General features: G+C 42.2%; 1 protein-coding gene across 3 annotated transcripts in view; it reads right to left on the bottom strand.

Moving 5' to 3' along the window:
- Positions 1 to 13105, bottom strand: part of LOC114577337 (zinc finger protein rotund-like) — a 200677-nt gene that overhangs the window by 93440 nt on the left and 94132 nt on the right. For 2 of the 3 annotated variants that reach the window (XM_062084562.1, XM_062084560.1), the window contains exons 3-4: positions 471 to 539; positions 336 to 387 (exon numbers count right to left, since the gene is read on the bottom strand). In XM_062084562.1, the coding sequence (XP_061940546.1) occupies positions 336 to 387; positions 471 to 539 (121 nt within the window). The remainder of the gene's footprint in view (positions 1 to 335; positions 388 to 470; positions 540 to 13105) is intronic. The other variant, XM_062084561.1, reaches the window with a different exon arrangement.

Genomic DNA, 13105 nt, shown 5'->3' with positions numbered 1-13105 from the left:
AAAAAAAAGGAAAAACGTGGAAAAAAAATGGAACGAGACGAGTACGTTCCATCCTCCGTGTCGTCGTTCACCTCTGTTATTTCAATATCCGTGAATGGCCGCACTATCGAATATTGAGTGCCAATATTTGCGCGCTTCTTGGCCCGCGCGTTTATTCCATGTCGAAAATGTTTTTTTTTTTTTTTTTCTCTTTTCCTTTTCTTTTTTTCCTTTTTTTACGCGGCGAAGAGAGAAACGAAGAGAGAAGGGAGGAGCATAATTAAAATCGTACGCAGGGTGCCGAGGCGTGGCGTGATCGAGAGATCCAATTAAGAAGGTAAGGAGACAACACTCACCTTTCTGCAATTGGCCGTGGTCCGCGTTCATTTTCGCCTGCAACAGAAAGTGCTGCGCTTCACTAAGTAGAATTAGCACGGGGACCGTGAAAATTCCAGCCATTCTGCTAAAATATGTGCAAGCGGTTCGCTCACCTCGTAACCTTGTTTCGCGCCCCGTCCGCCGCCCCAATAGTCGCTCTCCTTGTCATGGGGGTTGCATTGCTGGAAAGAATAAAGAAATATCATTATATACGAATGATATTACATTTAATTTTCCAATCGAAAAATTTAATCAATTTGGAAATGTTGAATTTTATTTTAATTTTGTTTGATCCCTGCAATTCTTTTGTCGCTTGGTAAATTTGTTTCAATAAAAAAAAAAAATAACATTAAATAATAGATAATAATAAATAAATAGCATTTCGTTCAATTGATGTAACATTTTTAATTTTCCACTGATGGAAATTATTTTATTTTCACTTAAAATCAATTAATCACATTTTTATCAATTTCTTATTCTATTAATCGTCGCACTAATTCTTGAGTGAATATACTATCTATATTTCTCCAAGTCCTATATTTAAACTCGTCCTATTTTCCTCCAAATCGATTTCCTTTTTAATTTATATTTAAACTATTCGATTTCGAATATTGAATTTTCAACCGAATTTTCATTTTGATCTTCCAAATCAGAAATAATTCTCGAAATGATCGATCTCGTGCTCTTTGTTGCTTTTCGTGTTACACTTATTCTTCGTTCGTCGTAATAAATTAATCAACAATCACGAGGTGAGACAAGAATCCAAAGAAGAAGGAAAAAAAAAAGAAGAAAAATAATACTCCGTCCCCTTCATCGTTCATCGAACAGTATTTTCCAAAAGCCGCGTAAATAGCGTCAATAATTGATGGAGAGCAGGGAGGTGGAGAGGGTTGGCAAGGTGGCGGAGTATGATGATACGAGGAGCTGGCGTGGGCGGATGGTAGGGTCGAGGATGGCAAAGAGGGCGGCGAGGGGTAAAAAGCACCGTCTAGACACAACATAGACGAGGGTGGCGGGCTTAGCCCGTGACCTTGGGCATCACTCGGCCTTCTGAGACAAACAAACCGATCCTCCCCCTCTCGCGAACCATATTTCTCCCGCACGCTTGCTTCTTACGCGTATTTCGAAAGTAGGGGGGAGGAGTATGCGCGTGTGGAAAGTTGGTTACAGGATGGACAGGTTGCACAAGTCTCACGATTCGGAGAATCGATTTTAGAAGTAAGTGACGGAAGGTTTGATCGAATGGTAAGATAATAATACATCCCCGACTATTTTAACCCTTTATTGCTCGACTGCAGTGTTTTAACCGCCACTTATTTATTATTTCGCGCTTGACTTTTATTAAAATGCTGCCATCGAAGGAGTAAAAGTGGTTTCTGCCTGGAAAAGGAGGAACAGTAGACCGTCACCGGGAAAGAATCGATGAAAATATCAAGTTCTCTAACTTTCGTATCTTGCTAAGAGCTTTTAATCGCTCCATTATTGTAACAGCCTGACTTATAATTCTCGACAACATTACAATCGATTACATTATCAATAAATGAGGAAGAAAATTATCACCGTCTCAATTGTTAGTTAAAAAAATAGTTGATAAGATAAAAGAAAACAAAGAATCCATCCTTTAAAAGCAAATAAATCTGAATATCGATTGTGAGAGAGAGAGAGAGAGAGAAATTCCTTAAATCTTGCTTGGGAGAAGAATTTGTCCCTAGTAAATCATCGGTCGTCCCACTAATTGGAGGGAGAAAAATTCTTTCGATATGTGCTCTCTTAACGTTTCTGGTGTCTAGACCTTTCTTTAGAACGAGAGACACCGTGGATCCGACAAGGACAGGATGGATGGAAGCCAGGGACATTAAGGGATGACCCCGTTTCCCTTCTCACGACCTCCTGAACCGCACACGGCCCCTCCGCAACTACGAGGACCTTGCGTGTGGTCACGTATCCATCTCGAAGGACTAGGATGCCTGTGAAAGGGTGGCCTGTCGATGACGAACTTCTTTCTCTCTGCAAATTCAATTCGATTTGCAAAATTTCATCCCCAAAGTTTTTCGATACGGACGCATTCAAGTATTTAATCTTTTTTTCGGGAGGGAGGGAGGGAGGGAAGGGGAGGATGAACGATTTTTAAGAGATATCCTCGAATTTTTGCATTTAAACCGGATATATCACGTTGGAAAATATTTTGAAACGCTCGAGAGGAAAATATTTGGCCAATTTTTCGAGGGTGGAAGAAGTAAATATTTCTTGATTTTTCAATTGTGCAGGATGCTAAATGGGGTGGATAATATTGGAAAATATTTTAGATCGAAAAAGTTGAATCTCGGCAAAAAAGTTGTATAGATAGAGAACTTTGAGAAAAAGTTTTCGTTTTTCTATCGATTTTGTTCCACGTTAAAAAGAACTAGAAATATATAATAAGCGACTGTTATTCAACAAAAAGTACAAAAGTACGTAAAAAAAAAACTTTTAAATAAAGCTTAAGCTTCTATTGAAAATTTTAATCTATTTCTAAAGAGAATAACGCCTATACGATTTGTGACGAATTCGCGAAGGATTAAAAGTACGGAGAAGCATAAAGTGGACACACAATCGACAAGAAACTGTTGATTTACCAACACGATATAAATTCCAAATCCTACCGTATAACGCTTTAATCCTCGCGATACTTATCCTCTGTCTACAAACGATTAACGATCGAAAAAAACCTCGAAATTGATCGTAAAAAGAACACGCAACATGGGGATAATTCCATAAAACGCGTTATCCTCGATCGTTCGATCGGCCAAATTCGATATAATAAATGCGAATCGATACAGAGAGGGAGAGAGGGATCGAATTTTACGCCCCCATAAATCGAAAGGTCGTAGGGCCGACCTAGAAACCGAGCTTAAGGGACACCATAAGGCGTGGAAAGGGCAATGCTTTCGTCCGTCGCTCCACAGGTGGCTCGTGAAACCGATTCTTGCGAGAAAGTCCAAGAACGCGAAGGGATGTGCATGCATCCCCTGGTGCAAGGGATGGTCAGCGCGGGCGAGGACTCACCCCCTCGCGAACAGTTTTATCGAAACGAAATTTCCAATTTGTTCTTTTCCTTTCTTGTTCTTCCTCTCACTTCGTTTTTAGGGGTAATTTTTGTAATAATTTTGGAATTATCTCGATTGAATTCCGTTTCTCAGAACTCGTCGTTACGTCTCACATGGAAAAATTATATTTTGCAATTATATTTTTTCTTAACGAATAAAGTTTCGGCTAAAAATAATTCTCAACAACAGGAATATATATCCCGAGGGATATTACTTTCGAGTGACCGTATCTTTGAAATATTTTGGTTGCGTACAAAAAAAAATGTCACTTCTCCACTCTCGTGCACTAAAAATTCTCACCCCTACGAGAAGAGCACCTGGGGAGGAAAAAAATCTCCGAGGGTTTTCACCGTCCGGAAGTCAGAGCCAAGATTCGTGTCTATTTTAAAATTCGAGCCAGAGGAGAGCAAGGTGGAGGGAAGGAAATGGTTCTTTGGAAATCGGTTCATCCCTTCTTAAATCCATCCGTCTGGTGGCAGATGGTATCGAGATTGGTCACGTGACACTTCGAATTAGATCTGATAATGAGAAGAATAATTGAACAGGTTCGAAATCGCGTTTCCCGACCGTCTAATGTCAACCTTTGACATTTGTCTGACATTTCCTGCAAGGGTTGCCGACCCAAATCTCTATTTCGTGCTCTTGACACGAAACGGATCGATCTTGCGGCACGCGTAAAAAAGAAAACTCAATTTATAGATATTCGCTAATTTTATTAATCGACGGATTAACGACGGTTCCCTTGCAACAGGCGGATAAAACCTTCGAAAATATGTCTTATTCTCAAATGTGTTTCCACTCTGATATTGAAAATCGAAAAGATATATTACGATTTTGAAAATCTTATCAGATTATGATATACGAAAACGATCCTGAATACTTTCCTCTCCACAGTTAATTTTCAAAATTAAGTATCAATCAAGCAACAAGGGAAGAGGGGTTAAAGAGAGCGCGGAGAAGCTATTTAATCTAATATTAGTCGAGAATTTTCGCCTGGTGATATATCAATGATTCATCGAGGACGAAGTTTTTCCCCCGCGTGAAAAGTCGCTACGAATCTAGTAACTTTCGACAATAATGTGTTTATTTTCGTCCAAGGATGTAACAGATGTAATAATCTCTGTCCACTTTACGGATCTAAAAACTTCAACTTGTTTCGCGAACAAACAAGATCTCTCTCTCTGAGTTATTAAAACGAAATCTCTCCGGATAAAATTTCGAAGCCTCTCACTATCCTCGTCACTGAAACCTGGTTCAGAGTTCGTTCGATTGAAACCACGCATCGCTCTCCACGAATCATCCTCCCTCCCTCCCTCCCTCCTCCTCCCCCTGGTTCCTCGTGGACGCGAAACAGGGCCCTTCAAAAATTCAACTCGATAATTTGCGTCGAGGCCGGTGGGTGGGTAGAAGAAGCGGAGGAGAAGAGATGGTAGAGGACTCGGTCCGATCCGCAACCCTTAGGTCCACGGGAAAAAGAGAAAGAGGATCGGGGGAGGCGGAGGAGGGAAGATAGAGATAGGGGGCGAAATGGATGGAAAAGGCGAAAAGGAGGGAAAAAAAAAATGGAAATACATGCTCCACGATCCCCGGATTGGTAATCCAACCTACCCACGAGCGGCTCGAAGGGAAGATAAAGAAGGGAGAGGGAGAGAAAAAGAGAGAGGGAGAGAAGAAAAAAATACATTTTAGCTCGCATCCAGGCGCTGCACCGACTCTCTCTCCTCGCTTCCAACCCCCTCGGCAGTCACCCTCCCTCTCTGTCTATTCCGTAGGTCGGTGTAGGTGGTCGGGCCGATAGTCGAGAGAGCGTCCCGATAGCAAAAGGACGCCGACGCCCGGCGTCGGAGGGAGGAGGAGGAGGGGGGAGAAGAGGAATCAGAAGAACGAACGGGGAGAAGGAAGAAGGGGTTGTGGAAGGAAGAGGAGAATAGAAGAGGGACGGAAGAGGCGAAGGTGGACGAGAAAGGCGGGAGAAAGGAAGGACGGGGAGGGAGGGGAGAGGGCGCTTCGTGCCGCTTGAGCGGCAAGGGGTGGAGGAGGAGGAGGAGGAGGAGGAGGAGGAGGGTGGAACGACCGGTCGGGGGAGGGAAAAAGGTGTAAAAAGAAAAGAAAAAAAGAAAGAAAGAAAGAAAAAAAATAGCGGGGCCGAGGAGGAAACGGGAGGAAAAAATCGGGCAGCCTCCGGGAAGGAGCGTGGACGGGGAAGCAGCGAGGGGTGGTAAGATAGGAACGGAGGGGTGGAAGAAAGAAGAGAGGCGCGATAGGTGGAATAATAGGGTGATAGAGAAGGACGAGTTTCGCTTCTCATTTTTCGCCAAGGAATGAATCGAGAATCGTAGCTGTAAATGTTTTCTTCCATTCCAATTCCATTCCGTTCGTTAAATCGTGGGAAATCGTCTCGTCGAATCGATTCTACTTTGACACGTGCTCGCGCGCAATTTTCCAATGAAAAATAAATTGAATTTTTATTATTAACCTATCTCTACCTTATACGATTAATATGAATCGAGGATAATCCGTGATTTATAATCAAGAAGCCCGAGAAGAGAAAGATCGAAGCTTGTTCCAATATCCGAGGCGAAAAAACAGTGTCAAAGTGGGAGGAATATTCGAGAAACTTTATTACTTTATCAACGAAACATTATGATAGGATCTTGGTATCACTTGTATTTAAAATTACAAGTTAGCAGAAGACAATTCTCACGATTTCTAATTAGAACTAGATCCTAATAAAAGATAAAAAAGAGAAACAACTTCGTCCAACATATTCAGAACTTTATCCAAACACAAAACGAATAATCAAAAAAAGAAAAAAAAACGAGTCTCATTTTTTCCTCTCAATAAACGAGAACACACCTTCCTTCTCCATTCTCCAAAACGCTCAAAAACTCGGGTTCCTCGAAGCGCAAGAACAAGAGCAAGAACAAGAATAAGATTCGGTGTCCGGCCAGAGAGACAGAGTTTGGAGGGAGAGGGGACGGGAACGGTAGGAAGGGTCGAGACCGCGGGGGTGGTGGAAGAGGCGCAAAAAGACGAAAGGGAACAAGACAAGGGACGGAGGGTGGAAGAAACGGGGGTGGAAGGTGGCTGGGACGAAGACAGAGAAAGAGAGAGTGAGAGAGACGCGCTACGAAAAGCGAGGGTGGTGGGTGAGAAAGAAAGGGAGGAGGGAAAAAAGAAAGAGAAGGAAGAAGAGGGAGAGAGAGAGAAGGATGGCGAGGAGGAGGCCAAGGGGGTGAAGGACAGAAGGAGACGGAACTAGGGGGGCCCACACGGTGCACATGCGTGACCGTCCGTCCGCGTACGAGGCGGCGTGTATTGATCAACCAAAGAGCGCCACGATGCCGGGCGTCCTTTCTGCGAGCCTTGCTTTTTTCGGCACGACGGCCAAGGGTGGAGGAGCTGGTGGATGCCGGTGGCGGACCAAGAGGAGTTGGCCGTTCCGTGGCCGAGGAGGAGGCCGCGTCGCGCGACCTAGCCCAACAGGACACCCCCTCGTGACGTCACCACCCTCTCCCCCTCCCCCTCCTTCTCTCCTTTCTTCGTCCACCCTTGTTTTCCACCCTTCCTGCCCTCTCTCCTTCCCTTCGACTCGGACAACTTTGCCTCGTTAAAGGAGGAATTTAAAGAGGAATGTGAATGACAGCCTGGGATGGGTATAGATTGGGGGTGTGCAAATTCGCGAAATTGATTCCTTGGAAATGGTTGCAATGGATCCGCCTGATGTTTATATTCACGATTTTTTTCTAATTTTTAAACGGATGTATTAACGGAAGAATGGAAAGAGTAAGAGAGGAAAAATTTATACGTCTATTTAGAATTTGTTAGAGAATTTATTAGATAACGAAACGTAATGGAAGGGAAATTTTTCCAAGCCGAGTACTTGTCCCTTTTTTTTTTTTTCGGTCGAGCGCGCCTCTTCTCGTTAAGGAGGAATTTCAAGCGAAATGTGAATGACAAGGATGGTAGATTGGGGATAGGTAAATTCGGTTTTTCGAAAATGGTACCAAAGATCCACGTGATGTGATATCACGTGTTAGATACTTTTTCTGTTATTATCATTAAATTCATTCGTCCGATACCAACAATCCCCTCGAACGAAAAAAAGGTTACAAAGAAAGTACAAACGTTAATTTTCCTTAATTAATAACTGATAAAGGAGATATATATTTTTCTCGTCCTATGAGTCGAGTGATTAGCGAGAGAGTAATAAAATTAATAATTTAAACGGTAAATTTAAATTAATGATTAAAGAAGAACGGAGAGGGCGGAAATTAAGCGGATAAAAATTGGAATTTCTATATATTCGAATACGCGTTTCAGAAGGAATTTATTAGCAACAGCCGCGACAGAAACATAACGATCAACGGAAGGAAAATTTTTCCAAGCCGAGCATCTCTAACATGATTCTCGCCGGTGGTGAAAGTTAAAGCTTCACTTTCCTCGCGAGCGAATTCTCCGCGGGAACACGGTAACTAAGTGAACGGTAATTGTTTAACGAAATTATAACAAGCATCGTTGTGGAAACGGTTTAAAATTCCGGGATATAAGAGAGAAAGCACGAGAGGGGCGAAATATTTTCCACGCTAAACACCGGAAATTACGTTCCATCGAGAACGAGCTTTTCCCTTTAATTTTTCTCCCCCTCCCTCTTTCTTCTCTTATCCCGCTTTTCCCCCATTTTCTTTTTTCTATTATTATCCTTTATTTTTCCATGTTATTGTTATTTCTTTCGTCGAAAAAAGAGGGAGAAGAAGAAGAAGAAGAGAAACTGGGCCTAGAAAAGAAAATTTTTCGAAGTTCGTTTTCGCGAATTTAATTTCGTTAAATACTTTCTGCGATTGTCTTTTTCTCTCTCTCTCTTTCTCTCTTTCTCCTTCATTTTTGTTATTTTGTTTATTCGTCTCGCCGGTCACGATGTTTCCTTCGTTAACGCCAAGTAAATGCGCAATCTCTTCCGTTTCCTCCGTGTGACGGGGTAAAATGGAATACCCGTTTTATCCGTGATATTTAATTCCTTTTTCTATCCGTAGTATATTTATTTCGCTCGAGTCGAAGATTACCGAAGAGGAAGTTTCTCGATAAAAAGAATTTTCTCCCATAGACTGGAAAGGAATCCGATCGTGGAAGGAATTATAAAGCGTTTCAACCCTTGGTAGAAGGTCCTTAGGTCTATTTGGCTAATAGCAATATTATTAAATATTTCTGTCTTCTCGTGGAAGAAATTTGTCGCACAATGAAGTAGATTCGTTAATAAGTAATACGAATTTTTTTTTTTTTTTTAGAATTTTTAAAAGTTTAGAATATTGAAGATATCAAACTCAGAATTTTTATAGAAGAAGAATTCAAGAGATATAATCCCTTTCTCTTTTTTTTTTTTTTTTCTTAAAAAATCACTTAGAATTCTTCCATTGTTTTCTTCTTATTTTTCTTCTATTTTCCACGACACGGTTCAAGATGCATCGGTGTGAATCAATGATCCTCAAACTAGGCCGTCCGATTCTTGTTAATCTTTCACAGTTTCTTCTTACGCGATTCAAAGCTCTTTCGTTTTTGTTTTTTCACTTCTCTCGCAGCCAAATGTTTAAACAAAATATTTTTCGTCCTCGAAAAAGATTAAGAATCGATCGATCTTGAACTCGATACGTCCTTTTAGCCCCTTCTTGCGACCACCAATAAATATTGCGAGGTGAATTTTTCATCCCTTCACTTACAAATCGTTTAAATATCACTTAAGCAATTGTAAATTTCTTTCCACTTTCACAAATCTTGCGTTTAATTGTTTTCAGAAGATAAACGTTTAATTAATCTAAAAGGATAAACGTTTTCCGAAATAAGGTCTTCAAGAAAATATTCGAGAGAATCGCTCGAATAAATTCTATTTCTAAAATATATACAGTGTCTAAAATATAAAGGAAGTCTCTCTAAGAAATATTCAAAGCTCCGTTTTCTCACAGTCGATCAATATTCTTCAAAGTGTATTCACGATGCGTATATAATCGCGATGGATTCAATGCTTCGTATCCCGAGGTCTAGATATTTCCAAAATATACCGGGTGTCTAAAATGTAGCAAAGATCTTTCTAAAAAAGTATCCAAAATAGAAAGAATCTTTCCAAAAAATATTCGAAAATTCCTCACAATACACCCACAACGTTTCGAGTATCCTGAGTTTCGAATATTTCCAAAATATACCGGGCGTTTAAAATGTAGCAAAGATCTTTCTAAAAAAGTATCCATTTCCTCCACAAAATAGAAAGAATCTTTCCAAAAAATATTCCTGCACTCACAACGTTTCAAGTATCCCTAATTTTGAATATTTCCAAGATACATCGGGTGTCTAAAATATAGAAAAAATAATCCATCTAAAAAATATCAAAAGTTCTTTATTTCCTTACAACAGTCGGCCAAGTGCATCCACGATGCGCATGTATCGCGCATGGGTCGATCCAATGTTTAGAGAGGACTACTACTTAATTCTTAATGCCCCTAAGGGCCTCTCGTGTTTAACTATCCACCGGGGATCGACAATTCTTCTCGAGTGCTGTCTGTCGCGATGGGTTTAGCCGATGGGTTGCCTTCCGTTTCAACCACGCTTAATTGCGCCTCGATGGAAAAATAATCGACGGTATACGTTATTCGTTCGATGCTCTTTTATTCGACCCTTCTCCTCATAGTTACTTAGGAAGGAGTTACTTATGAAATTCGATTGAGACCAATTCCGTTTCAACTTGAAAAGTTTCGCACTTGAACTTGACTAAGTTCCAGAGTTGATGAATGAAACACGGATAACGGTCTTTAATTCGATTATCCACGATTATGAATTTTTCTCAACGGGTTGGAACGGATTTAAAAAGTCGATCCAACGACGGGGATTATTATTACGGTTAATGTAATTAAGAACTGGCTTGATCGATATCGAAAGAATCGAGACGAGTTGAAGGTATCCTGAATTTTTGATCTCACCACTTAGATACATAAATTGTTACTCAAACGATATTTTATCCGACTATCATAATTGCTTAATATCAAAATCTTTGATTGATTCAAAGTTCTTCTCGTATATGACAATCTTAATATTTCTACTCACTCTAACATATCCTCTCGTTCGTTCAAACCAAACGAGTTGATCAACGAGTGAACCAAATATAATCGCAAGACTACGAATATCATAAATCTCTCTCTCGCGTTCTGCACTTTAATAAATTTCTTCTTACAAACGCATAATAATCACGCTTAAAGTAAACCGTTAATTATAGGATACGATATAGGAAATAATGGTTGGTCTCAAAACATTTCAAAGAGAATTCCATAAACGAAAGGAAACACAATCTCTCTCAAAGGATCCCTCCGGCCCGAAACACTGATCGTCCTCTCGTTGGTCGTCATCTTAATGACTTATAGCCAAGCCGCCACTAATGACACAAGTCAGGGACGTCGGCGATCCGGTGGGTCTCCCCGTGGACCAACGATTCCCAGAATCGAGTCGAGATCGTGGACAGGGTGAAAGAGTCGGGTTTCTGGAGTCGTGACAGAATGGAGCTATCGGGATCTACGGAGCCAAGGTCTTCGAACCAGGCTCGCGCAGAGGGGTCCTGATAAATTGCTGGCAGCTGGCAAAACTCTCTCTCTCTCTCTCTTTCCGCGCCCTTTTTTCAAAGGGGTTACACACGTGGCCGCGACCTGTTCGCCTCTAGATTGACCTAGACAAGATCTTCGCACCGGAACTTTCAACCATGTTGCGTTTGTCGGAGTGGAAGAGCAGCGGAGGGAGAAGTTTTGGAGTTTTGAACAAGTTTCGAAGAAGAAATTTTGAATCGCAGAAAAATGACTCTGCATTTTTTCCAACTTCGCCGGATTTTATTTCGCATAGTTTTGAAATAGTTTCGATTGCCATCTTGGAGGAGGAGAGTAATAATTTCGATTCGATCGGGATCGTTCGTTTCGTGAAGTGAAACGTCCTTTACCTTTTCCAAGCGATGGAGATTTATGAATCCAATCTAGACACATTTTCATGAACTTTGCAGCGTGGATTATGGAAAACGATGCGAGGAAGGAACGCGGAGAAAAAAGATTCGTGATATTCATCTTCGATAGAATATTGAACAAAAGATATTTCTCTTCAAAAGGAAAACGTGCGCAAACGAATTTCTCCAATTTTTGATAAACGCTCCATATTTCGATGCTCAATTATAAAAAAAAAAATAAAATCCGATTCCTCCAATTCTTTTCCTCCTTTAATAATCCCTAAACATTTATTAAATTAACGATCTCGATCGAATCCAAGAAGATCCACTTCCTCCCCCTCCAGCTACAGATCAAGAATCGTAAAAGGCCGTGCCAACACCGTGAATCACCGAAACGATGTGCAGGGAGTAATAGAAAATATGAATAACCAGCGAGAGAGAGAGAGAGAGAGAGACAGAGGGAGCGAATAAATCCTCGAGAGTACACCAGAAATTAAACCGTTCCATAATTTTCATTTCGACGGGAAAACTGAATTTTCCATCCGAGGGAAGCTTCCTCTCTCTTTCTCTCTCTCCATGGAACACGAAACACGGACACGGGCACGCACACAGAGGCGGGCAGGGTTCAATGGATTATCTCAGTTCGAAGACCTTCTTCCACACTCCCTCCCACTTGCTTTCCAGCTATCTAAGTCGCACATGTGTTCCCACAGGGTGTCAGGGCCGTATCGCTTTCCGTGGCTTTTTTTCTTGTAGCCTTAGAAATCGAGCGACTGGACCAAGACGGAGGAGGGGGAGGAGGAAAGGGAGAGAAACGGTAAAAGAGAAAAGGGGAGAGAGAGAGAGAGAGAGACAACGCACATGTGGTCTGTGTCACGTTAAGCCGCCCCTCCACCCCTCGCGGACACGTAACACGAAGGACGAGCGGGGAGAGGAGGGTTGGGCGACAGGGAGTGATAAAATTCAACAGTTGGCCCCGAATTGGCGGCTCCTCACCCTTCTCGCCTCCGTCTCCCCCGTTTCCAGGGGAGGACCGTTGCCCCCGATAACCGATCGCCCGGAATTTACGTGACTTCTGACCCTTCGCGCTCTGCCCGAGTTTACTCCTCTCCTTTGGAAGAGAGGGAGAAGAAGCCTGGCCACCGATCATCCTTCGCGAACAAAATTTTTTCTCTAACTCGACTAGGCAAATCTCTTCTAGAAAAAGAAAATCCCCCTCCTCGATCGATACATCAGAGAGTACTTCCTTAAAGAAAATTAAAAATTCATTCCGTCCTCGAGACATCTTGTTGCGAGAAATCGAAGAAGAAAAGAGGGGGGGAAAAAACGATACACCTGTATGAAGAAAAAAGATTTCGAACGTTGACCCAAATGAGGGAGCGTGAGAAGGAAAGCTGAGAGAAAGAGAGAGAGAGAGGATAGCAGAGACCCGTGCATAGGTGGAGGGGGAGGAGGGAGTGGATCTGACCCAGACGAGTTTTTCCGCCGGTTTCCCGGGGATTTCCTATTTTTCCCGGTCGTAACGTCGGGCGCGGTGGGTCGCAGTCTGCAGACAATTCGCAGTAAAATTTTTACAGCCAGCCAGCCACCCCACCCACTCACCCCTGTTGCGACACGGGCCGCCGCGGGGACGAGAGGGGGGAGGGGGACAGAGGGTGATCCAGACGCGCGGAATGGCCGCGGCCTGCTCGCGGAA

Source organism: Apis cerana, linkage group LG14 (genome assembly GCF_029169275.1).
Source record: "Apis cerana isolate GH-2021 linkage group LG14, AcerK_1.0, whole genome shotgun sequence".
Lineage (NCBI taxonomy): Eukaryota > Metazoa > Arthropoda > Insecta > Hymenoptera > Apidae > Apis > Apis cerana.
The sequence above is the reverse complement of the archived record's forward strand: the minus strand, read 5'-3'. Positions and strand labels throughout refer to the sequence as shown.